Consider the following 25,577-nt stretch of genomic DNA (forward strand, 5'->3'; position numbering starts at 1 on the left):
ACATTCCAGCAGGATCGCACTGTGAAAATAAATTAGTGCCTTCACTTGTTCAGCAAATACTGTAGAAGCAATTACCATGAGGCTAATGCATATACATAAACTAATGAGGCCGAACGCATCCCTATTGCATCTCCTTATATATGTGCTGATGTAACACTACACAAATTACAGGCTTGTTTCATCTTATGCAGAACGTTCCACCAATGCTGATGACTGCAAAATAACAGGGACTTGACGGCTTTGTTTTTAGTACAGGCCTAGACGCATCTTTAGTGCTCAGACATTCATAATGTGTTCCTAAAAAAAGAAAAAAATCTATATCTATTTCTACACACACTCCTTTCCACAACTTTCCACGCCAAAGCGCAGAGCCACAAAGAACACTGAAATTGGTGCACCAGAGCTAAGGCCCTGAATGGGGAAGCCCTGTCCCTAGAAACCAGTACGCAAGCGGGGAGGATGGGTGGGTTGGTAAGGAATCTGCAACTAGAATGTCTCTACCAGATATATTGTTACCAAAGGTAAGTAACTTTTACATCTGATAGAGACTTCTAGTTGCAGATACCTTAACTTAGAATAGATACCCAAGCAATGCCATCTTCGGAGGTGGGCTGTGAAACAAGATCATACTAGAAAGTCATGCAGGACCGAATGACCAAAGTAGCCATCCCTACGGACCTGAATGCCCACAGCCCACTGCCTGTGGCATAGGTAAGTCACCCCTCGAGCAGGCCTTACAGCTCTAAGGCAGGGTGCACTATACCACAGGTGAGGGCATAGTTGCATGAGCACCATGCCCCTACAGTGTCTAAGCCAAATCTTAGACATTGAAAGTGCAGGGTAGCCATAAAGAGTATATGGTCTGGGAGTCTGTAAATTACGAACTCCACAGTTCCATAATGGCTACAATGAAATCTGGGAAGTTTGGTATCTAACTTCTCAGCACAATAAATTGATGCCAGTGTGGGATTTATTGAAGAAATGCACACAGAGGGCATCTTAGAGTTGCCACCTGTATACCAGTCGAAATGCTAGTGTTAGGCTGACCAGTTCCTGCCAGCCTGCCACACACCAGACATGTTGCTGGCCACACGGGGTGAGCGCCTTTGTCACTCTGTGGCCAGAAACAAAGCCTGCACTGGGTAAAGGTGCTTCTCACCTCCCCCTGCAGGAACTGTAACACCTGGCGGTGAGCCTCAAAGGCTCATGCCTTTTGTTACAGCACCCCAGGGCATCCCAGCTAGTGGAGATGGGCCACAGTCCCCACTTTTGGTGGCAAGTCTGGCGGGAAAATTAGGAAAAAGAAGGAATGACCACTTCAGCTAGGACCACCCCTAAGGTGTCCAGAGCTGAAGGGACCCCCTCCTTGCAAAAAACTCCATCTTGGTTTGGAGGACATGGACCAATAGGGTTAGGTCTGTGTCCCTCCCTCCCCAAAGGGAGTGGACATCGGAAGGGTGTAGTCACCCTCAGGGACAGTAGCCGTTAGATACCGCCCTCTGACCCCTGTAACATCCCTAAAGGGGAAAATTCCTTTGAGGAATCCACAGGTAGCTACTGTATCAAACCAGAAAAGGCGTTAACGAAGGTAAGAAACTTGTTCTTCTGATGGATACAACTTCCTCACCTTATGAATAGAAACCCAAAGCAGTACCGCAATCAGCCGTACGTGCCTGAAAGGACAAACCAAGAAGTCCTGGAGAACAGAACAGGCAAAATGACCATCCCTCCTCATTTCAGAGTCTAAACAATTATGTTTCGCAAAAGTGTGGAGGGAAGCCCAAGTCACTGCCTTGCAAATGTCAACAACAGGTACACCCCTGGCTGAAGCAGAAGTGGCAGACTTGGCCCTGGTTAAATGAGCCCTAATGTCCTCAAGAGGATACTTTCTTGCCAGCGAGTAAAAAAATCTTTATGCCAAGAATGACCCACCTTGAAAGAGTCCTCTTATGGACAGCTTTGCCTTTCATTTTGCCCACGTAGCCAAGGAAGAGCTGCTCAGAAGTTCTGAAGCTCTTTGTCCTCTCCATATAGAAGCTGAGCCCTCTTTGGATCCAGGCGATGCAGCTTTTCCTCCATAAAAAGATGAAAGTGTTATAGTCTTCCCCAGATGGAAGGGTGTAACTGCATTAGGCAGGAAAGCCGCCCTGGTTCTCAAAACCACCTTACCTGCATGGAAGGTAGTGAAAGGAGGTTTTACAATAAGAGCTTGCAGCTCTTTCACATGTCTAGTTGACATGATGGATGGTAAGAAAAGTGTTTCAAAAGTAAGGAGCCTCAATGGGCAACTATGCATTGGTTCAAATGGTGAACCCATCAAAAAAGTTAATACCAAATTTAAATCGCACTGAGGCATAACAAATGAGTGGGAGAAAACTTGTTTGATAAACTCTAAAGGAATCTAAGTCAGGGGACTTAAACAAAGAGGGTTGATCAGGAAGACAAATGAAAGCAGACAGTGCGGCAAGGTAACCCTTTACTGTCGCCACAGCAGACCCTGGCTGGGCCAAGGATAGCGAAAACCCCAAAACATCAGACAAATGGACCTTTAAAGGTCGATGTGTCTCTCCCCATACCAACTAAACATTTTTGCCCATCTGCCAGATTGCCCCGTTCAATCTCCACGCATGAAGGTACAGGTTCTGGAGGTGGGAGGTGTAGAACCTGCCCCTGCAAGAGGAAATCTGTCCTGTGAGGGAGACTGAGCGGAAGGCACAGCGAGAGGTGAAGGAGGTGTACCACGCCATTCTTGGCCAATCCGGGGCTATTAATATGACTTGGGCCCAGTCTTGGCAAATCTTCCTCAGAACTAGAGAAATCAAAGGTATTGGGGGTGGGGGGTGGTGAACGCATAAAGAAGCCGGCTTCTCCAGCTCAACTGCAACACGTCCTCCAATGCCCCCTATATCGGATACTGGAGGCTGCAGAACGATGAGCAGAGCACATTCTCTTGAGTGGCAAACAGGTCCATCCAAGGCGTTCCCGCACAACTGGAAGATGTGAAGAACTACCACCGGATGAAGACACCATTCGTGATCGGCCGAAAAGCACAGACTGAGACAGCCCGCATGTATGTTCAGAACTCCGGACAAATGGCTTCCCACTACGCAAACCTGACGGTCCTGAGAAAAGGACCAGAGCCGCAGAGCCTCTCTTCAGAGAAGGTATGACCCTACTCCTCCCTGTTTATTGATGTACCACAATGTGGAAATATTGTCTGTCAAGAATTGTATCGACTGACCGCGAATGGATGGGAGGAAGGCCTTGAGAGCAAGCCCTATGAGCTACATAGGTCCTACTTTAGGGGTGACTGTAGGTAATAAAAAGGGGGTTTAAGGCTTGCAAGGAGTTTTATAAGTAAAGTAAATATGCCAATTGTGGACAAACCAATGTTACTATGTTTTAAGCAGAGAGCACATGCACTTTAGCACTGGTTAGCAGTGGTAAAGTACGGTGAGTCCTAAAGCCAACAAAAATGAATTAAGCAAAAAGGGAAGGAGTAAGGCTGAGTTTCCCATAGCAATGGTATTGGGGAAGAAAATATTACCTACCCTGTAAGCAACTGTTTGTGGCATTTAGTGCTGTAGATTCCCATGCTGTGCATACTCTCCTTCCATCTAGTGCTGGTCTAGGATGTGTGAAACTTGTTTTTCTTTGAAGAAGTCTTTTAGAGTCACAAGGCATAGTGACTCCTCCTATTGGTGGTAATATGCATGGGCATTGGCTCCATTGTTAGGATTGTTTTTCCACATGGTGGGTGAGGATGAGAATGAGCATAGAGATAGGGAAGATGATGACCACGCAGGAATGAAAGTTAGACAATAAAGGCATCTGCACCAGCCCAAAGCTTCCATGAAGGAGGGTGGACACGTGAGTGTGCAGCACGACATGCCACAAATAGATACTTACCTTACAGGGTAACATTTTCAGTATGTGGCATGTGTAGCTGTAGCTATATATGCTAGGCATAAACTGTAAAGCAGTTCTCACTTGAGCGGTGGCCAGCCAGCGGATGTTGCAGAGAATTGGAAAAGTGTGCATAGCACAGTCTGGCCAACGTTGGCTTGTTGGTGTGCTAAGATATCCAGACAGTAATGCTTGGTGAAAGTGTGCGAAAGTGTGTGAAAATGTGTGAAGTAGACCAGGTAGCTGCTTTGCAGATATCAGCTATGGGGATGTTACCAAATATAGCCATGGAAGCCCCTTTCTTGCAGGTACAGTGGGGTCTGGGAGGGAAAGGCAACAGTCACTTGGCTTCTGCACAACAGGTTTTCATGCATTTGACCAATCAGCTTGCTATGCCTGCTTCAAAAAGAGCATAGCCGTTGTGTGGCTTTGAGAAAGAAATGATAAACTGCTGTGTCTTATAGAAGGGTTTTGTTCTATCAACACAGGTGCACGTCTGAACACATCTGAAGCTAGCATCACCCCAGATTTATTAGGACGAGGTGTTCGATACCAAACACCAAATGGGTTCTGTGAAGCCATTATGTGACTAGATTACTTGTGTTCATGAGTGCCCAGCACATACCTTAAAATGGCTTCCCGGCCTACTTGCAATGCTCAGCAATAGGGTTGAGCATCACAGGGCCATATCCACTCATGTAGATATGTCCAACACTAAGAGTACTGCACCCTGCTTTGTGGCTCTTAGGCCTGTCTTAGGGGTGACTTACATATACCCAGCTACAGTGATACATGTCATGTAATGTCATATTCTTTCCTGGTTTGAACCAGGACACGCAGACTGCAATGGCAGCTGTGTGTTTCTCATCTTTAGGGGTCTCCCTGAGGGTGGCACAATCTGTGCTGTAGCCCTCAGGGGCACTCTTCTCTACCCAGACCCTACGTACCAGGGGTACCACTTACTAGGGACTTACAAGGGTGGAGCAATGTGCCAATTGTACATCATGTTACCTGTTTTGGGGAAAAGAGCATTGGCACTGGGGGCCTGTTTAGCAGGAACCCAGTGAAACTCAATCGAAAAACCTCAGGACCAATGGACAAAAAGTGGGGGGTGACCAGGTCAAAAGGGGCACTTTCCTACACAGGGAACTTCAAGAATAACCACTACTTTATATATTATCTTGCTTGTTATTAGATACTGCAACACTATGGTATGGCAGGGTTCTCCCTTTCCCGTAGTGATGCTACTGGTTTATCTAATTTACGCTCCTCGGTGCTGTGGCTGTTAGTACAATATCCTCTGGATCTTTTCCAGGGACATCAGGAGATCTTTTAGAATCTCCTTTTACCTTGCTAGCAAGATGTGGGGGTAGCTTCTGTTCATGTACCCATCTCAGCGAATATTTTCTTGCATTTTCCTATATCTTGTTGTAGGCATCTGAGGGTTCCTGAAATTTCCCCAAAGTGTCCTTATTGCTTCCTGCCCAACCCCATACCCTCATTAAACTCAAAATAGTGCAAATTATTCCCATGTAATCAACTAGAGAAGGTCGAGTTTAGCAATTGATTCAGGGTTGGTTTTCAAGTCCAAGCACTGGCCCTCAGTTTCTTCCAGGAACATACTGCCCACAGAGTGGCTTGATAAGAGAGCACCTTTCCCTGGTAATTGATTCCATCAAAGTGTGCTGCATAACTAAGTGACATCAGTATGAGACCCAGTCTGGAGAGCAGAAAGGGTCTTGCTCTATGTGTTTCACCCTCGAAATATCCAGTAACCCCCAACTTGTGCACTACCTTCTTTAAGGTTTAGTTTTACAGGATGGATGTTTAATAATCAGGAGATTCCTGTCAAGAAAACCATTTTCAGCCCATATATCAAGGGTGTGGGTAGCACACAGGCACTTAATTGAGCTAGTGGAGTATCATTGACATTTAACGCACAAATACTTTCAGCAATGTGACGTCCACCCAATCTACCATCTCAACCAGCAGCACATATTTGCTCTAAGGGTATTACACCCCAAGGCTGGCAAACAGGCTAGCCAAATCCCCATTTCTCCGAAGTAGGAAATTTACCTTTGTAGTTCGGGCTCTCATGAATCTGTGCAGGTCAGCTTGGACCACGTTTAGATCCAAGACCATTACATTTAATTGATTTTCCACTTAGGTGCAGGAGTTACTGATCGTTTGTAGGACATCTGTTATGGAAGGTACACTGACCACTCTCATGGTACAATGGATGGGACCCCCGCTACAGTCTTATCAGTATGCTGGTAGCTTGGCTGTAATTATCCGTTCTGTTAGATGAGGCAGGCTTCCTCTGCTTGTCGTATAGTGAGGCACTTTGCAACCCCTATGAGCCTCAGGGATGGTATGTATCACAGTACAGGTCCTTGAACTGTCTTCTAAGCGTACTACTATCAGCACCAAGAATATCACACAGTGCCTTTCACATTCAGCAAAATATTAATCAAATCCGACTGTCTAGGCTGCAACACCCCCCGCCCCCCCCCAAAAAATTTGTAAATGTTAGCGATAACACCCCCTAACATCTACTGTTTTTTGCATTTTCACCCAGTTGGAAAAATGCGAACTTAGTCTTCAATGCAGACTGAGCTCACCAATTCCAATCAGTTAGATACCAAAGGACTTTCCGCCAAATGGGGTACAGTAATATGCAGCAAGATCCTTGTGTCTCCTGGGTGCATCAGCCTCAAAAGTCAATTTTTGAATTGTCGCTAAACGTGCATCTGAAAATGAATAACTGGCCCCAGGCAGCCAGACTCACAAGGAACAGTCATGGTGCCCGGTCTGTGGAGCTTACAGGACAGGATTTCGTGCCATTCATTCTGGGTGGGATTCTGTGTGCAGTGTGATCCACCCAACAAATCCCATCAGCCTTGAGCAGGACTCCAGGCCCAAGTTCTCCGTCGCTAGACACCTCTGCTCAGTCTGTGACCCAGCGGGTGGGAATGGGGGCTACTGCCATGATGTACATCACCATCTGATTCCCTCAGGGGCTTGGTGGGTGGCTGAGGGTCCCCCGTGCCCTCACAGCCCCAGCAAGCTCCGATCTCCAATTACAAACAGGGCACAGAAGAAAAGAGGTACAAATTATGCCCTGAGCCCATTCAGCCCGGCCATAACCCCTCAACCCCCACCAGCCCCCATATGGCATGTATATTGACATATTTTGAGACATGAAGACAAGTACATACGACAACACACAAACTAATGTATCATAATCTTAAGTACATTGAGCAACGAAAGATGGGTCAATGTCCTTTCCATTTTTAGTTAATGCGATGAGGACAATGAACGTAGTAGGGTTGATGCAGCATACTTCCCATAAGATGTTAGCGGACAAAGTTATCTTTTATATCAATAAGATTCTCCTGATGTTTTTGTAAGAAGTATGTAACGGCAACTGCCTTTGCGCTGTACATCGCTCTGATACGTTTGGGTCACATTCGTGCTATATAAAATTCCCAAAATAAAAAAAAAATCCATAAATGATAACCTTTAGCCTAGTGGCAAACAATAGCTCCTAACCAAAGAAAAGAGGTATTTTAACCCAGTGCCAATTGACACAGTCCGGGCACGACGGAAATTGTCATAACCGGTACAATATACAATGCATGCAAGCATGGCCAATGCTTTGGTTTGTAATGCGCACGTTACCTTGTGGCTCCGCATTCTGCAGCTGCAGGTTGATGTATTGGCAGAAGGTCTTATCACTGCTCTTGAGCAAAGAGGGAGCTGGCCCTGAGGTCACATGCAGAATATTTCCATTGAGGCTCTGCAAGTCCGTGTTATTCGTTACTTCTGAAAGGCAAATGGAAATATTTACCAGCGACTCGACACAAACAAGATCAATGAATTGCTGACAGAAATGCAGAGATGTATTTACATTATTATAACTTGATGGTAAGTGTTAGAAATGGGGTCTTTGGTTGACAGTCAGGTTACCCCCTGTTCAAGCAAGAACCCTCACTCTAGTCAGGGTAAAATAGAATCACCATCACCTAACCCCTGCTTACCCCCTTGGTAGCTTGGCAGAGCAGTAGGCTTAACTTCAGAGTGCTAGGTGTAAAGTATTTGTACCAACACACACAGTAACTTAATAAAAACACTACAAAATGACAACACCAGTTTAGAAAAATAGGAAATATTTATCTAAACAAAACAAGACCAAAACGACAAAAATCCGACATACACAAGTCAAGTTATGAATTTTTAAAAGATTAAACTCAAAAATAGCGTTTAGAAACAAAAATGCTTCGATGAGATGTTAACACAGCGTCGTGACGGAGTCGTTCCCAACAAGCCGACACCAGCGGCGCCGGACACGGAGTCGTGTAGACCCCCAAGTACAGTACCTTTGGTGAAGAGTGAAAACAAGCTGATGCGTGAAGTCGGGGATCGCGGCGTCTGTGCGAAATGTTGACTCCACGCATTTCGAGCGGCGTCGGTCACGACGTGGTGCGGCGACTTCCACGGAGTCGTGGACTTCAGCGGGGCTGCGGCGGCGTCGGGCCTGCGAAGAGCGTCGCGTTCCAGCAAAGGTTACGGCGTCGAGTGCAGGCGGCGTCACCGGATTCAGCAGCGGCGTCGGTCCGGAGTTGTCGGAAGTCGATTTCCTTGGATTTCCACCAGCTTTCCTTTCAAGGGCCCAGGGGCTGGATAGGGCACCACTTGTCAGAGCAGGAGTCTCTCCAGAGACTCCTGGTGCTGGCAGAGAGAAGTCTTTGCTGTCCCTGAGACTTCAAATAACAGGAGGCAAGCTCTAACTCAAGCCCTTGGAGATTTCTTCACAAGATGGAAGGCACACAAAGTCCAGTCTTTGCCCTCTTACTCTGGCAGAAGCAGCACTGCAGGAAAGCTCCACAAAGCACAGTCACAGGCAGGGCAGCACTTCTTCCTCAGCTATCAGCTCTTCTTCCGGCAGAGGTTCCTCTTGGTTCCAGAAGTGTTTCAAAAGTCTGTAGATTTGGGTGCCCTTCTTATACCCATTTTAGTCTTTGAAGTCACCTTTCTTCAAAGGGGACTCACACCTACTTGTGAAATCCTGCCTTGCCCAGGCAAGGCCTCAGACACACACAAGGGGGTTGAAGTCTGCATTGTCAGAGGCAGGCACAGTCCCTTTCAGATGAGAGTGACCACTCCACCCATCCCTCCTAGCAGAGATGGCTAATCAGGAAATGCAGGTTACACCCCAGCTCCCTTTGTGTCACTATCTAGTGTGAGGTGAAAAACAACCCAACTGTCAAACTGACCCAGACAGGGAATCCACAAACAAGGCAGAGTCACAGAATGGTATAAGCAAGAAAATGCTCACTTTCTAAAAGTGGCATTTTCAAACGCACAATCTTAAAATCAACTTTACTAAAAGATGTATTTTTAAATTGTGAGTTCAGGGACCCCAAACTCCACATGTCCATCTACTCTCTAGGGGAATCTACATTTTAATCATATTTAAAAGTGGCCCCCATATTATCCTATGAGAGAGACAGGCCTTGCAACAGTGAAAAACGAAGTTGGCCGTATTTCACTGTCAGGACATATAAACCACATTACTATATGTCCTACCTTATCCATACACTGCACCCTGCCCTTAGGGCTACCTAGGGCCTACCTTAGGGGTGCCTTACATGTAAGAAAAGGGAAGGTTTAGGCCTAGCAAGTGGGTACACTTGCCAAGTCGAATTTACAGTGTAAAAATACACACACACACAGTGACAGGTCTGAGACATGATTACAGGGTTACTTGTGTGGGTGGCACAACCAGTGCTGCAGGCCCACTAGTAACATTTGATTTACAGGCCCTGGGCACCTCTAGTGCACTTTACTAGGGACTTAACAGTAAAACAAATATGCCAATCATGGAAAACCAATTACATACACATTTTAAACAGGAGCACTTGCACTTTAGCACTGGTTAGCAGTGGTAAAGTGCCCAGAGTAATAAAAACAGCAAAATCAGAGTCCAGCACACATCAATAACCTGGGGAACAGAGGCAAAAAGTTAAGGGAGACCACGCCAAGGATGAAAAGTCTAACAGTAAGAAATTTAAATAAGTGTAAATACGTGTTACGATGCACTTCATTATGTAGATATAGGCACAACGGGATAAATGTGTGGGATGCTGGGACTGGAGAGGGTCCTTTTCACAGTTCTCAGAGGACAAGAACACCTTTTGTATAGTCAAGAAGACATCTCGAGGACAAAATAAACCATATGCTACCCTTCTTACTTACAACTGTATTCCAAGACTTTGCCAATGGGAGCTCTTTGACGAGACACTCGTTCTCAAGGCTGCAGTTTGGAAAGCGAGAGCTCAGTTAAACAGGCTATAACGTAGACAGGGTTAGTAAATATGATGAACACTTTCATCAACGCTCCGGCCGGAAGCTCTTGCTGCATTCACTGCAAAAGGGACATGGGTTTTGGACTTCTATTTGGAAGAGCTGAGTTATGTTCAGAAGCGGTGTGTTTGTGAGTGCGAGCAACAGCAGCAGCAGTTGGTCTTCAATGGAGGCGCCAAGCCCAGCCCGTGATGAGGACATGTCTTGGACACCAGGAAAGTAGAGGTTTTATGGCAGTCCAGTGAACGCAATCACAGGTCGAGCAACAATTTAGCAGCAGTTCGAATAAGCATCCAGCAGCACATTTCATTCAACATTTCTTATACAGATTTCAGGGGAAAAACAATTTCCCTAGGTACATATAACCAATTACCCAATAACGACGTCAGGCTCATAATCCGAGCTATTTAAGGCACGCTGCATCAGGTATGCCTGCAGTGGAGCACAGATATCTCTAGGCTTCGATTTTATTGGCATCCACAGATTAAAACTGTTTGACGCATTATTATTATTACTATGTATTAGATCCTTCACCCAGTCATCGGCAATGTGGAGAGGATCTCTGCCCCATTGCAGTACAACCCATCTTTCGGTAAGTAACAATGCCAGTGCCATGCATTTATGACTCGGTGCTTTTACATCCCTCACATATCCAAGAAGTGTCAGGAAGGGGTTGGGTGGGTTATTATAATCGGGGCCACTGGAATTATGCTGCGGGGTGAGAGACAAACTATATCATTCAAATAAATTCCATAAAAACATTGACCCAATAACTTTCTTACCCAAGCTAAATGTATAAAATCAGCCTTCTCCACACAGCGCATGAGGCTTCTGGTAATCATCCTCAGGCCAAACCTCTGTAGTTTAACAGGGATGTCATAAAAATCTCTGAACAAATTTGAGTTGAATCAATCTAGGCAAACTATTACTTGAGATAGTTAATGTCTGAACACCCAGAGCATCACAGTTTCAAAAGGTGCAGGGCCAAAAATGAGTCAGGAGAGTATAAATATACATTATAGATCCAAATTAAACTACAACTGCATTAGCAATTTGTGGGAAAGTGCCTCTTTTGCCATGGTAGCCCCCCCCCTCCCACTGTTTGCATGGTTTCTGGTGTGATCTTGACAGTTAGTGCACTGGGTCCCTGCTAACTAGGTCCCCAGTGCCAGATCTCTTTCCCCAAAACTGCAAAGTTTTGCACAATTGGCAAACTTTTTAGCTGCCACTGTAAGTCCCTAGTAAATGGCCTCCCTGGTACCTAGGGCCAGGGTTACTAAGGGAGGTTCCTGAGGGCTGCGGCACCAGTTGTGTCACCCAAGGGACCCTCACCAAATCCACACAGTGCTGCCATTGCAGACTAAATTGAAAACACAACCTGTCACACACCTCTTTGTAACAGGTCCCACAACACTGCATGTGCCAGGTGTAAGTCACCTCTAAGGCAGGGTGCATCCAGACACGAGGGCATATATGCATGAGCAAATATGCCCCTACTATGTGTCTGTCCATTCTGAGACATAGTAACTGCACACGAAAGCCGTTTTAAATGCATGTGCTGGACACTGGTCATTACGAGTTCCCAAACTACATTTGGCTTCTCTGAATCCTGGGATGTTTGGTATCAAACCCTCACTGTAGGAAGCTGGCCTGGTGGGTACCTAAGGTACACCTTATACCAGGTACAGGTATCCCCTATTAGTGTAGTGTAGACAGTGACTTGAAGCCAGGCTCTCTAGAGGTAGTTGTAGATGATCAGCCAAGGCTTATCTAGAAAACATGCAAAGCTCATGCAATACCACTATAGCCACACAGCACTCACACACATGAAAGAAAACACTCAGTGTTACAAAAATAAAGGTACTTTATTTTGACACAATACCAAAAAGTTCTAGAGACAACCCTTCAATAGGAGGTAAGTTTCACACAACATTTTATATATGGAAAATGTCACTTACCCAGTGTACATCTGTTCGTGGAATGGGACGCTGTGCATTATCCTGCCATCTAGTGTTGGGCTCGGAGTGTTACAAGTTGTTTTTCTTCGAAGAAGTCTTTTCGAGTCACGAGACCGAGGGACTCCTCCCTTTCGGCTTCATTGTGCATGGGCGTCGACTCCATCTTAGATTGTTTTCCCCGCTGAGGGTGAGGTAGGAGTTGAGAGTATACTAGATGTGCCCATGCAATGGAGTAGGTGTGTATGTACATAATGTGTATTAAAATAATATTTATTTACAAATTTACAAATCTTATTCAACTAACAACGGCTACAGGCTCCCGGGGAGGCGGGAAGGGCGCATGTGAATCTGCAGCATCCCATGCCACGAACAGATGTACACTGGGTAAGTGACATTTTCCGTTCAGTGGCATGTGTAGCTGCAGATTGTATTTCACAAGAGTGCATGGGTTCAAATGGTGGGCCCATGAGTCGTGTTAATACAATATTGAGGTTCCACGAAGGAACTGGTGGTGTTCTTGGTGGAATAATCTTTTAGACCCTCCATAAATGCTTTTATGGCTGGGATTCTGAATATTGAAGTTGAATGTGTAATTTGCAGATAGGCTGAAATTGCTGTGAGATGTATTTTAATGGATGAAAAAGCTAACTTAGACTTTTGTAAGTGTAGTAAGTAGCTTACAATGTTTTTCGCGGATGCGTGTAATGGTTGAATTTGATTATTATGACAGTAATAAACAAATCTTTTCCATTTATTTGCGTAGCAATGTCTTGTAGTAGGTTTTCTAGCCTCTTTGATGACCTCCATACATTCTTGTGTAAGGTCTAGATGTCCGAATTCTAAAACTTCAGGAGCCAGATTGCTAGATAGAGCGATGCTGGTTTCGGGTGTCTGATCTGTTGTTTGTGTTGAGTTAACAAATCTGGTCTGTTTGGTAGTTTGATATGAGGCACTACTGACAGGTCTAGTAGTGTTGTGTACCAAGGTTGTTGTGCCCAAGTTGGTGCTATTAGTATTAGTTTGAGTTTGTTTTGACTCAATTTGTTTACGACATACGAAAGGAGTGGGAGAGGGGGTAAAGCGTAAGCAAATATCCCTGACCAACTCATCCATAACGCATTGCCCTTGGAGTGAGGCTGTGGGTACCTGGATGCGAAGTTTTGGCATTTTGCGTTTTCTTTTGTTGCGAATAGGTCTATTTGCGGTGTTCCCCAGGTTTGGAAGTAGGTTTGTAGTATCTGGGGATGAATTTCCCATTCGTGGATCTGTTGGTGATCCTGACTGAGATTGTCGGCTAACTGGTTTTGAATTCCTGGTATGTATTGCGCTATCAGGCAAATGTGATTGTGAATCGCCCAATGCCAAATCTATTGTGCTAAGAGACACAACTGTGTTGAGTGTGTCCCTCCCTGTTTGTTTAGGTAATACATTGTTGTCATGTTGTCTGTTTTGACAAGAATGTGTTTGTGGGCTATTAGTGGTTGAAATGCTTTCAACGCTAGAAACACTGCTAGTAGTTCTAAATGATTTATATGAAGTTGTTTCTGCTGAGTGTCCCATTGTCCCTGGATGCTGTGTTGGTTGAGGTATGCTCCCCACCCTACCATGGAAGCATCTGTTGTGATCACGTATTGAGGCACTGGGTCTTGGAAAGGCCGCCCTTGGTTTAAATTTATAGGATTCCACCATTGAAGCGAGGTATATGTTTGGCGGTGTATCAACACTAGATCTTGAAGTTGACCCTGTGCTTGTGACCATTGTGTTGCTAGGCACTGTTGTAAGGGCCGCATGTGTAATCTTGCGTTTGGGACAATGGCTATGCATGAGGACATCATGCCTAGTAGTTTCATCACTAATTTAACCTGAAACTTTTGGTTTGGGTGCATGCTTTTTATTACGTTTCGGAATGCTTGTACCCTTTGTGGACTTGGAGTGGCAATCCTTTTTTTGTGTTGATTGTTGCTCCTAAGTATTGTTGTATTTGACACGGCTGTAAGTGTGATTTTTGGTAGTTTAGTGAGAACCCTAGTTTGTGAAGGGTTTCTATGACGTATTTTGTGTGTTGAAGACACTGTTCCTGCGTGTTGGCCTTGATTAACCAATCGTCTAGATACGGGAATACGTGTATGTGCTGTCTTCTGATATGGGCTGCTACTACTGCAAGGCATTTTGTAAATTACCCTTGGTGCTGTTGTTATCCCGAATGGTAACACTTTGAATTGGTAATGTACTCCTTGGAATACAAACCTTAAGTATTTCCTGTGTGAAGGATGTATGGGTTTATGGAAGTACGCATCCTTGAGATCTAATGTTGACATGTAGTCTTGTTGTTTGAGCAAGGGGATTACGTCTTGAAGTGTCACCATGTGAAAGTGATCTGATTTGATGTAAAGATTTAGTGTTCTGAGATCTAAGATGGGTCTCAGAGTTTTGTCCTTTTTGGGTATTAGAAAATACAGAGAATAAACACCTGTTCTTTTCTGATGATTGGGTACCAGTTCTATTGCGTCTTTTTGCAACAACGCTTGGACTTCTAGTTGTAATAGATCCAAGTGCTATTTGGACATGTTGTGTGTTCTTGGAGGCACATTTGGTGGTAATTGTAGGAATTCTATGCAATAACCATGTTGGATAATGGCTAGGACCCACGAGTCTGTTGTTATTTCTACCCAGTTTTGGTAAAAAATCTATGAGTCTCCCCCCCACTGGTGTTATGTGTTGGGGATTTGTGACACTGAAGTCACTGTTTATCTTGAGGGGTCTTTGGGCTTTGGAACTTTCCTCTAGTTTTAGGGAACTGTCCACCTCTGTATTGTCCCCGAAAGCCTCCTCTCTGATACTGGCCCTGGTATGTGGGTCTGGTTTGTGAGGTTGAGGGTTCTGTGCTTTGGGCCCGAAACCCCCCTCTAAATTGTGTCTTCCTAAATGTGCCTCTGCTCTGTGGGGAGTAGAGCGCGCCCATGGCCTTGGCCGTATCCGTGTCTTTTTTCAGCTTCTCTATAGCTGTGTCCACCTCCGTCCCAAACAACTGCTGTCCATTAAAAGGCATATTAAGCACAGCCTGTTGGATTTCGGGCTTAAATCCGGAGGTGCGTAGCCATGCGTGTCTCCGAATGATGACTGCTGTATTCACAATTCTTGCGGCTGTGACCGCTGCATCCATTGCTGATCGTATCTGGTTGTTCGAGATACTTTGGCCCTCTTCCACCACTTGTTGTGCACGCTTTTGGAACTCTTTGGGCAGATGTTCTATAAAGTGCTGCATTTCATCCCAATGTGCCCGGTCATATCTTGCCAATAAAGACTGGGAATTGGCAATGCGCCATTGATTGGCCGCTTGTGCTGCAACTCTTTTCCCCACTGCATCAAACTTTCGACTTTCATTGTCGGGTGGTGGTGCATCTCCTGAGGTGTGTGAATTAGCCCTTTTACGTGCTGCGCCTACTACTACTGAGTCAGGTGTCAGTTGTTGTGTGATGTATATAGAGTCTGTAGGGGGAGGCTTGTACTTTTTCTCCACCCTAGGTGTGATGGCTCTGCCTTTGACAGGTTCTTGAAATACTTGTTTTGCGTGTTTCAACATCCCTGGTAGCATCGGGAGACTTTGGTACTGACTGTGTGTCGACGACAAAGTATTAAATAAAAAGTCATCCTCAATGGGTTCTGCGTGCAGTGCCACATTGTGAAAAGCTGCTGCTCTGGACACCTCTTGCATGTAGGCAGTACTGTCTTCAGGTGGTGATGGTCTCGCTGGGTAGCAGTCTGGACTATTATCTGATACTGGCGCATCATATAGATCCCATGCATCTGGGTCATCCTGGCTGACCCCTGTGTGCGTTGGTGATTGCATCATAGGGGGGGTTGCAATTGGTGACAGTTGCGGTGAGTGGTGTGGTGATGGTTGTGGCGAAGAGTGAGGTGGAGTTACTGCTTTTGCCACTTTTGCTTGTGGTTGTTTTTCTTTGTCTTGGAAAGCAAGTTTCCTTTTCATCCTTATAGGAGGGAGAGTTCTTATTTTCCCTGTTTCCTTTTGAATATGGAGCCTTCTTTGTGTATAATCTGGCTCCCCTGCTTCTAGCTCTTATCCAAATTTGTGGCCTTGTAGTTGTTCTGAAAGGCCTTGTTCTTCGGAGTAGGAGCTTGTTTTCGGCTCCGAAGCTGGGTGTTTCGGTACCAAAACTTTTTCTACAGTCTTTTTCGGCTCCGAAGCCACTTTTTTAGGTTTAGGTGTGCCGATCTCTCTGTGCTGACTTATCTCGGAGCCGGTCTCTCGGTGTCGAGTCTGGTCTGAGCCATGTTCTCGGTGTCGAGTATGCTCTGTGACGGGATCTCGACCGGAGTCGGATGACTTCGACACGTGTGTGCCCTTTTTCGGTGCCGATGGATGGTCAGCGATTTTACGGGTTAAGCCATGGCCTGCCGGCGGTGGCGTCCCCTGGGCCTTCATGATTTTGGCTGAGTTTTGGCTGGGGCTGGTTTACTCACGGTTTTCGGTGCCTGCTCTGTTTCAGGCTTGTCCGAGTCAGCGATGGAGAAAGTCTCCTCTTTCTCGATGTCGTGGTGTCCTGACGGCGCCAACGCCATTTGAAGCCTTCGTGCTCTCCGGTCCCATAGCGTTTTCTTCGACCGAAACGCCCGACAGGCCTCGCAGGTATCCTCTTTGTGTTGGGGGGACAAATACAAATTACAGACCAGATGTTGATCTGTGTAAGGATACTTGTTGTGGCATTCGGGGCAGAAGCGGAATGGGGTCAGTTCCATTAGCCTTGAAGACGCACGCGGTCGAGCCGACCAGGCCCCGCCGGGGAATAGAAGCCCCGAAGGGCTACCGGAGCTCTTCTGGATTCGGTGTCGATCTGCGTTAACTAACCCGATACCGAACGCCAACAATACCGTCGAATTTTCTGAGATTTAACTAACTTTCCGAACCGAAACACGGAGCGAAGAGGAACACGTCCGAACCCAATGGCGGAAAGAAAACAATCTAAAATGGAGTCGACGCCCAGGCGCAATGGAGCCGAAAGGGGAGGAGTCCCTCGATCCCGTGACTCGAAAAGACTTCTTCGAAGAAAAACAACTTGTAACACTCCGAGCCCAACACTAGATGGCGGGATATGCACAGCATGTGTATCTGCAGCTACACATGCCATCGAACTTTATATATATATATATATACACACACACACACACACACACACACAAGTTACCAGAAATAGGCATAGAAAGTGATAGAAAACCGTGCAAATGTGTGACAATAGTAATCCTAAGGGGAGTCCAAACCATATACTATAAAAAATTGAATGTGAACACAAGGACCTCCACCTAGGTAAGTGGAATGTGTAGAGGAAAGCTGGGGGTACTAGAAAACACCAAAGGTAAGTACTACAGTGCCCCCTAGCGACAGGGAGAAAAGGAGTAAGTTAGTGGCTTTACCCCAAATCATCCAAAAAGAAGGAAAATAAAGTGCAACACCCAGACAAGACTGCAAGAAACCAGTGGTGGATTCTTGAAGAGGAAGACCTGTGGAAGAAGGGGACCAAGTCCAGAAGTCACAGAAGGGTCCAGGAGGAGTAGGAGCTACTACCCACCCAGCAGTGGATGCAGGAGTCAGTTGACTGTGATGTGAAGAAGGTCAGCACTGCAGCCCTGGATTCGGTAAAGAGTTCCTGTGGGGTGCAGACAACGTCCCACGCTGGAAGAAGTTTTGCAGATTGGTGTTGGTGCAGGAAATCCACCAACAAGCCTTGGCAAAGGCAAAGGTCGTGGTTGGTGAAAAGTGGAGATGCCAGAGACCAGCAAGGCCCAGGAGGACTTAACCCAGGAGGGAGAGTCAGAGGGGACCCTCAGCGACCAAGAGAGCCCACAGGAAAAGAGGCAGCACCCACAGGATGGGGACACAGGGGTCTCGGAAGACTCCACACAGCACAGCTGAAGAAGGGTCCCACACCGCAGGAGAACCACCAAAAGGCTATGCATTGCAGTAAGGGGTGCTGGGGCTTGGAGCTACATGTAGTCTGAAGATCCCTTGGAGGAGATGCAAACAAGCCTTGGCAGCTGCAAAAGATGCAGTTCATGGGGGTACTGTCCTGCGTGGAAAGGCAAGGACTTACTTCAACCAAAGTTGGACAGCTGGCAGAGAGGACCACGTCGGACCACCACCTGTGATTTAGGATCCAAGCAGTTCAGGATGAAAGTAGGTCCATGCAGCAGGTCACCGTTGCACTAGGTGCCTGACCATGCAGGGGAGTGACTCCTTCACTCCATGGGCGATTCCTTCTTCCTTCTTGTGCAAACTGAAGACTTGCTGCCATTAGAGAATGTACAGCTTGGGAAATGTTGCAGAAGCTGGAAGGAGCCGTGGAAACTATGTTGCAAGATGAGTCTTATTCGGGGATGTAGATTGTCGGTTCCTGGAGGGTCCAGTCACGGTTCCCGTGGCTAGAAGTCGAAGTAAGGTTGCAGAGGAGTCCTGCTGGAATCTTGCAAGGTGAATCTGAGAACTCACCCAAGAGAGAGACCCTAAATAGCCTTGAAAGGGAGATTGGTCACGTAGCCAGGTGACCACCTATCAGGAGGGGGCTCAAATGTCACCCGACTGGACTGGCCACTCAGATGGTCCTAGAGGTCCCTACCAACCTTGGATTCAAGATGACAGAACCCAGGGACCCTCTGGAGGAGCTCTGGGCACCACACCTGGGGTGGTGATGGACAGGAGAGTGGTCACTTCCCTTTCCATTGTCCAGTTTCGTGCCAGAGCAGGGACTGGAGGTCCCTGGACTGGTGTAGACTGGTTTATGCATGAGGGCACCAAATGTGCCCTTCAGGGCATGCCAAATGTGGGGTGAAAATGGTTCAAGTTACCAAGTTAGAAGGGAAAGAGCATAATCACTGGGGTCCTGGTTAGCAGGTTCCCAGTGAACACAGTCAAACACACTGACAACATGCAGAAAATGGGGGTAACCATTGCCAAGAGAGAGGGTATTTTCCTACACGTACTGACCCCAGTGGTGAATTTTGTTTAAAAATGCACAACATAGACGGCACCTTAGAGATACCCCTTGAAAATCTACCCAGCTAATGGTGTGTTGATGACTGGTGAAAACCAGTGCAGCCACCCTAGATCAAGTTCTGGCTCGAGGAGAGAGCCAGAAGTCTCAGAATCCCAGAACAAAGGCCTGCTCTGGGAAGAGGAGATAACACCTTGTCCAAAGCAGGATGGAGAGTCGAGGGTGGGGAGATTCAAATTCCATGCCGCCTTTAAAAATGCAACTGAGGTCTCTACAAATGGCAGAGATGACCAACCCCCCTGTCCTGACCCCACTTTGGTGGCACCACAAGTGGGAAAATTAGTTAAAGTAGGAGGTGTGCCCACTTCATGCCAGTCTCACCCCTAAGGTGGATAAGCCAAAGTAAACACTACTTTTTAAAATTCGACCATCTCGTTTGGAAGAAATTAGGTCACTAGGGTTAGGGTTTTGTCCACTAGTGGTCATACTCCCTGTAAGTGGCACCCCTGAACCCTAGAAGTCAGATCCTGACTACCTACAAAGAAGGAGACCAAAGAAGAGTCAACCCCATAGAAGAAGAGGAAGAAGAAGCAGCTGACCTGGTACCAGGCCTTCCAGCCTGCCTGCTAACCTCACTGGACTACACACAAAAAAATCATCCTGCAGCTGCAGCTTCAAGAAACCCAGGAAGCCTGCCTTCTAAAAAGACTCAGACTCCTGTAAGCAGTGGACCTGCTCAGCAACAAAGTATCAAACAAGGAATCGGCAGCCTGGAAACCCGACACCTGAAGTGACCTCTGCACCCGCCGACCTCGAACCGGTGAGAAGCCCACCAACAGTACTAGCAGGGCTCCCCATCTGTCCAGAGCCTGAGTCCACCCAAGGGTCACACCTCCTGGACTCGACCAAATCGCCTGCAGCCCCTGCATGCAGGCCCCCTTCTCCCTCTGCCTGGTGGTGAGAGAAAAACCTAATGACTACACCAACCACAGCACCTGTGACCTCTGACACCAGTCGAGGTGGGTCATCTGTGCCAACAACGTACCTCAGCTCCTGAGAGGTTGAGTCCACCCCTTCTGGACTCCCCCATGACACCTGATGCCTCAACTCATAGGACCCCTCGATCACAAGTGCTCCCGGAGAGGAAAACCCGACACCAAAAGACACCCCTGCATCCATCGCCCCTGGGCACAGAAGAAGAGGAGGACCAAAGGTGCGCCTCCGTTCCGGAGAACCCCAAGCCTACCTACCTACTTGTTTGTCGTCACGTCTAGCTTCCCAGCCAGAGCCTGCCACCTGTTTGTCACGTGGTCAATCTGTAGAAAACCACTGGGCACCCGACGCTTTACTGCACTAGTGCCATCTGGTGTGACCTGTTGGTGTGGTTGTAATTAGTGCCGGGTACTTATCTTAACTTCCTGAGGTTGTCTTCGTAAGTCGTTATTAACCCTCTGTTTGCTGATCATTGTTTTTCCTCCATAAGATAACATTGAGAGAACTCTGAAAATTGCACTGTCTATTTTTGAAACTGCAAAGGTTTTATGCTTAAAAGCCTACTTAACTGATTAAGTAGTTCTTGGGTTTGAAACATATATAAAGAATGGTTATTTTTCTGAATTGGTCTCAGATTAATTATTCAAATGTGTGTGTAGGAAAGGACCCTCTTTCTTGGCATGGTTACCCTCATTTTCTGCCTGTTGTCAGTGTGTTTGACTATGTTCATTGGGATCCTGCTAACCGGGACACTAGTGATTATACTCTCTCCCTTCTAACTTGGTAACATAGTTACTTTCTTCCCAAATTTGGCATACTGGTGCCCCCATGTAAGTCTCTAGTATATGGTACCCAGGGCATTGGGGTACCAGGGGATCCCCATGGACTAGAACATCGATTATCCTACCCATGGGGAGCCCATGCAAAGTATTCTGCAGGCCTGCCACTGCAGCCTGCATGAAAGGGTGCATGCACACTTTTTCACTACAGGTCACTGCACAAAGTCCCTAAGTCACCCCTATGGCAGGCCTAGCCAAGAGGGCCGAGTGTAAGTACCTGTGTGTGAGGGCACCCCTGCACTAGCAGAGGTGCCCCTACAACTCCAATTCAGTTTTCATAGACTTCGTGAGTGCAGGGACATCATTTTATGCGTGTACTGGACATAGGTCACTACCTATGTACAGCTACATAATGGTAACTCTGAACCTAGGCATGTTTGATAATAAACATGACAGACTCATACCCCAATACTGTTATCAGTATTGGAAGTATGAGTCCATGCACTATGGGAGCTCCTTACAGGACCACCAGCAATGCTCCTACAAGCCTTCTGGGGTTTTCCTGAAATCCCAAGCTGCTGCCACCCCTCAGACAGGTTTCTGCCCTCTTGCTACGTGAAAAATTCAAGCCCAGAAAGGCAAAACAAAGGATTTCCTTTGGGAGAGGTGGTAACACCCTCTACCTTTGGAAATAGGTGTCACATGGCTGGGGAGGGGTAGCCTCCCCAAGCCACTGGTATACTTTGAAGGGCACATTTGGTGCCTCCGTGCATAAACCAGTCTACACCGGTTCAGGGACCTCCAGTCCCTACTCTGGCATGAAACTGGACAATGGAAAGGGGAGTGACCACTCCGCTGTCCATCACCACCCAGGGGTGGTGCCCAGAGCTTCTCCAGAGGGTCCCTGGGTTCTGCCATCGTGCATCCAAAGTTGACAGGGACCTCTGTAGGCATCTGAGTGGCCAGGTCAGGTAGGTGACGTCAGAGCCCTCCTGATAGATGGTCACCTGGCTACGTGACCAATCCCCTTTTCAGGGCTATTTAGGGTCTCGCTCTTGGATGGATCCTCAGATTTGGGGTGCAAGATTCCAGCAGGACTCCTCTGCAACCTCTACTTCAAATTGTAGCCACTGGAACCGCGAATAAACCCTCCAAGAACCGACAATCTGCATCCAAAACGAAGACTCTGCTTGAAACATTGTTTCCACAGCTCCTTCCAGCTTCTGCAACATTTCCCTGGCTGTGCATCCTCTGAGGGCGTCAAGTCTTCAGTCTGCAAGAGAAGGAAGAAGGAATCTCCCCTGGAGTGAAGGAGTCACTTCCCTGCATCCACAGGCATCAACTACAAAGTCAACCAGCTGCATGGATCTCCCCTCATCCTGAGCTGCGTGGATCCTGCATCACTGATGGCGGTCAGTAGTCGTCCTCTTGGTCCTCTCTACCAGCTGTTCAACTTTTGTGGAGGTAAGCCCTTTGTAGGAAAATGGCTCCTTGTTGCAGTTATCCTCCCCCCCACTTTTTGCCTGATATTGATGCTGACTTGACAGTGCGTGCTGGGACCCTGCTAACCAGGCCAGAGCACCAGTGTTCTTTCACTAAAAATGTACCATTGTTTCCACAATTGGCACAACCCTGGCACACAGATAAGTCCCTTGTAAAAGGCACCAGTGGTACCAAGGGCCCTGTGAGCAAGTAAGGTCCCCTAAGGGCTGCAGCATGTGTTGTGCCACCCTAAGGGACCCCCCACCTAACACATGCACACTGCCATTGCAGATTGTGTGTGTTGGTAAGGAGAAAAAGGCAAAGTCGACATGGCATCCCCCTCAGGATGTCATGCACACAAAATACTGCCTGTGGCATAGGTAAGTCACCCCTCTAGCAGGCCTTACAGCCCTAAGGCAGGGTGCACTATACCACAAGCCAGGGCATAGCTCAATGAGCAATAGGCCCCTACAGTTTCTAAGTCTATTGTTAGACATTGTAAGTACAGTGTGGCCATAGTAAATATATGTTCTGGAAGTTTGTCAAAACAAACTCTACAGTTCTATAATGGCTACACTTAACACTGTGAAGTTTGGTACCAAACTTCTCAGAAAAATAAACCCACACTGATGCCAGTGCTGGATTTATTAACAAATGCACACAGAGGGCATCTTAGAGATGCCCCCTGTATTTTACCCAATCCTTCAGTGCAGGACTGACTGGTCTGTGCCAGCCTGCCACTGAGAGACGAGTTTCTGACCCCCTGGGGTGAGAGGCTTTGTGCTGAGGCAGAAACAAAGCCTGCACTGGGTGGAGGTGCTTCACACCTCCCCCTTGCAGGAACTATAACACCTAGCAGTGAGCCTCAAAGGCTCAGGCTTGTGTTACAATGCCCCAGGGCAGCTAGTGGAGATGCCTGCCCCCCGACACAGCCCTCACTTTTGGTAGCAAGTCCGGGGAGATAATGAGAAAAACAAGGAGGAGTCACTCCCTCAGCCAGCTTCACCCCTAAGGTGGCCAGAGCTGAAGTGACCCCCTTCTTGGCAAATCCTCCATCTTGTTTTGGAGGATTTAGCCCAATAGGGACAGGCATGCGCTCCCCTCCCCAAAAGGGAGGGAGCAAAGGGAGGGTGTAGCCACCCTAAAGAACAGTAGCCATTGGCTACTGCCCTGTGACCGTAACACACCCCTAAATTCAGTATTTAGGGGTGACCCTGAACCCAGGATTTCAGATTCCTGATGACCTAACAAGAAGAAGGACTGCTGACCTGAAAACCCCGCAGAGAAGAAGGAAGACGACAACTGCTTTGGCCCAAGCCCTACCGGCCTGTCTCCTGATTCAAAGAACCTGCAACAGCGATGCATCCTGTGGGCCCAGCGACCTCTGCCGACTCAGAGGACTGCCCTGCAACTCCAAAGGACCAAGAAACTCCAGTGGACAGCGTCCCTCTCTAAAGCAACAAGAAGAAACCATCTTTAAAGAGACTCTCACCTCACTTCGGAAGCGTGAGTCCCCACCACTCTGCACTCGACGCCCCTGGCCCGTGACCAGAGAAACCAATGCCGCAGAGAGGACCCCCAGGAGTCTCCAATGAAGTGTCCACCTCGAGCCGACCTCTATGCACCCCCACTACGATGCCTGCAGAGGGAATCCAGAGGGCTTCCCTGACAGCGATTGCCTGGTAACAAAGAAACCTGATGCCTAGAAGAAGCACTGCACCCGCAGCCCTCAGGCCCGTGAAGAACCAACCATTGGTGCAGCAGTGACCAGCAGGCGGCCCTCACCCTTGCCCAGTCGGTGGCTAGCCTGAGAAGTCCCCCTGTGTCCTGCTTGCATTGTCAGAGTGACCCCCGGTTCTCTCCACTTATTTCAATTACAAACCTGACGCCTTGTTTGCCCTCTGCACCGGGCCGCCCCTGTGCCGCTGAGGGTGTATTTTGTGTGTCTGCTTGTAACCCCCCCCCCCCCCCCCCCCCCCCCCAAGTGCTTTATAAAACTCCCCCTGGTCTACTCCCCGAGGACACAGGTACTTACCTGCTAGCAGACTGGAACTGGAGCACCCCTAGTTTCCATAGGCACCTATGTTATTTGGGCCCCTCTTTGACCTCTGCACATGACTGGCCCTGTGTTGCTGGGTGTTTGGGGTTGACTTAACGGTGGGCTGCCTATGCACCGGAGACGGAGCTTGTAAGTGCTTTACTTACCTCAAAAACTAACCTGCACTTACCTCCCCCAGGAACTTCTGGATTTTGCACTGTGTCCACTTTTAAAATAGCTTATTTCCATTTTATGCCAAACTGTGTACATTACTGTTTTGATTCAAAGTCCTATCTATACCTATGGAAGGTACCTTACATTTAATGTACTTACCTGCAATTTAAAGTGGTTCTAAAATAAATTAAGAAAATAATATTTTTCTATATAAAAACCTATTGGCCTGGAGTTAAGTTATTGACTGTGTGTTCCCATTTATTGCCTGTGCGTGCACAACAAATGCTTAACACTACCCTCTGATAAGACTAACTGCTCGACCACACTACTACAAATAGAGCATTAGTATTATCTATTATTGCCTCTGTCAAGCCTCTTGGGGAACCCCTGGACTCTGTGCACACTATCTCTTACTTTTAGGCGGTCCAGCACTCGCATTCCATTTCTTTTGTATCTGGTTTGGGCTCCCCCTAGGGTCAGTATGGTCTACTGCTATTTGCACTGTTTACTAACACTTTCTTTGCCTATTGCTGATTACTAGTGTACATATCTAGTTTGTTACTTACCTCCTATTGGAGGGTTGCCTCCCTAGTACCTTTTGGTAATTGTGCCACTAAAATAAAGTACCTTTATTTTTGTAACACCAAGTGTTTTCTTTCATGTGTGTAAGTGCTGTGTGACTACAGTGGTATTGCTTGAGCTTTGCATGTCTTCCAGATAAGCCTCGGCTGCTCATTCACAGCTTCTAGACACTGCCTACATTTCACTGATGGGGGAATCATGGACCTGGTATAAAGTGTAAGTACCATAGTTACCCACCGCACACCAGGCCAGCTTCCTACAAACACAACAAGTGATGCAGGCAGGGCTGCCA

At 47.2% G+C, this 25,577-nt stretch overlaps 1 protein-coding gene across 1 annotated transcript in view; it reads right to left on the reverse strand.

The window, feature by feature from the left end:
* IARS1 (isoleucyl-tRNA synthetase 1) overlaps nt 1–25,577 on the reverse strand; it is a 703,557-nt gene that overhangs the window by 51,083 nt on the left and 626,897 nt on the right. The window contains exon 32 of the mRNA XM_069206674.1: nt 7,588–7,731. Coding sequence (XP_069062775.1) covers nt 7,588–7,731 — 144 coding nt within the window. The remainder of the gene's footprint in view (nt 1–7,587; nt 7,732–25,577) is intronic.

The sequence above is a fragment of the Pleurodeles waltl genome, chromosome 9 (genome assembly GCF_031143425.1).
Source record: "Pleurodeles waltl isolate 20211129_DDA chromosome 9, aPleWal1.hap1.20221129, whole genome shotgun sequence".
NCBI lineage: Eukaryota > Metazoa > Chordata > Amphibia > Caudata > Salamandridae > Pleurodeles > Pleurodeles waltl.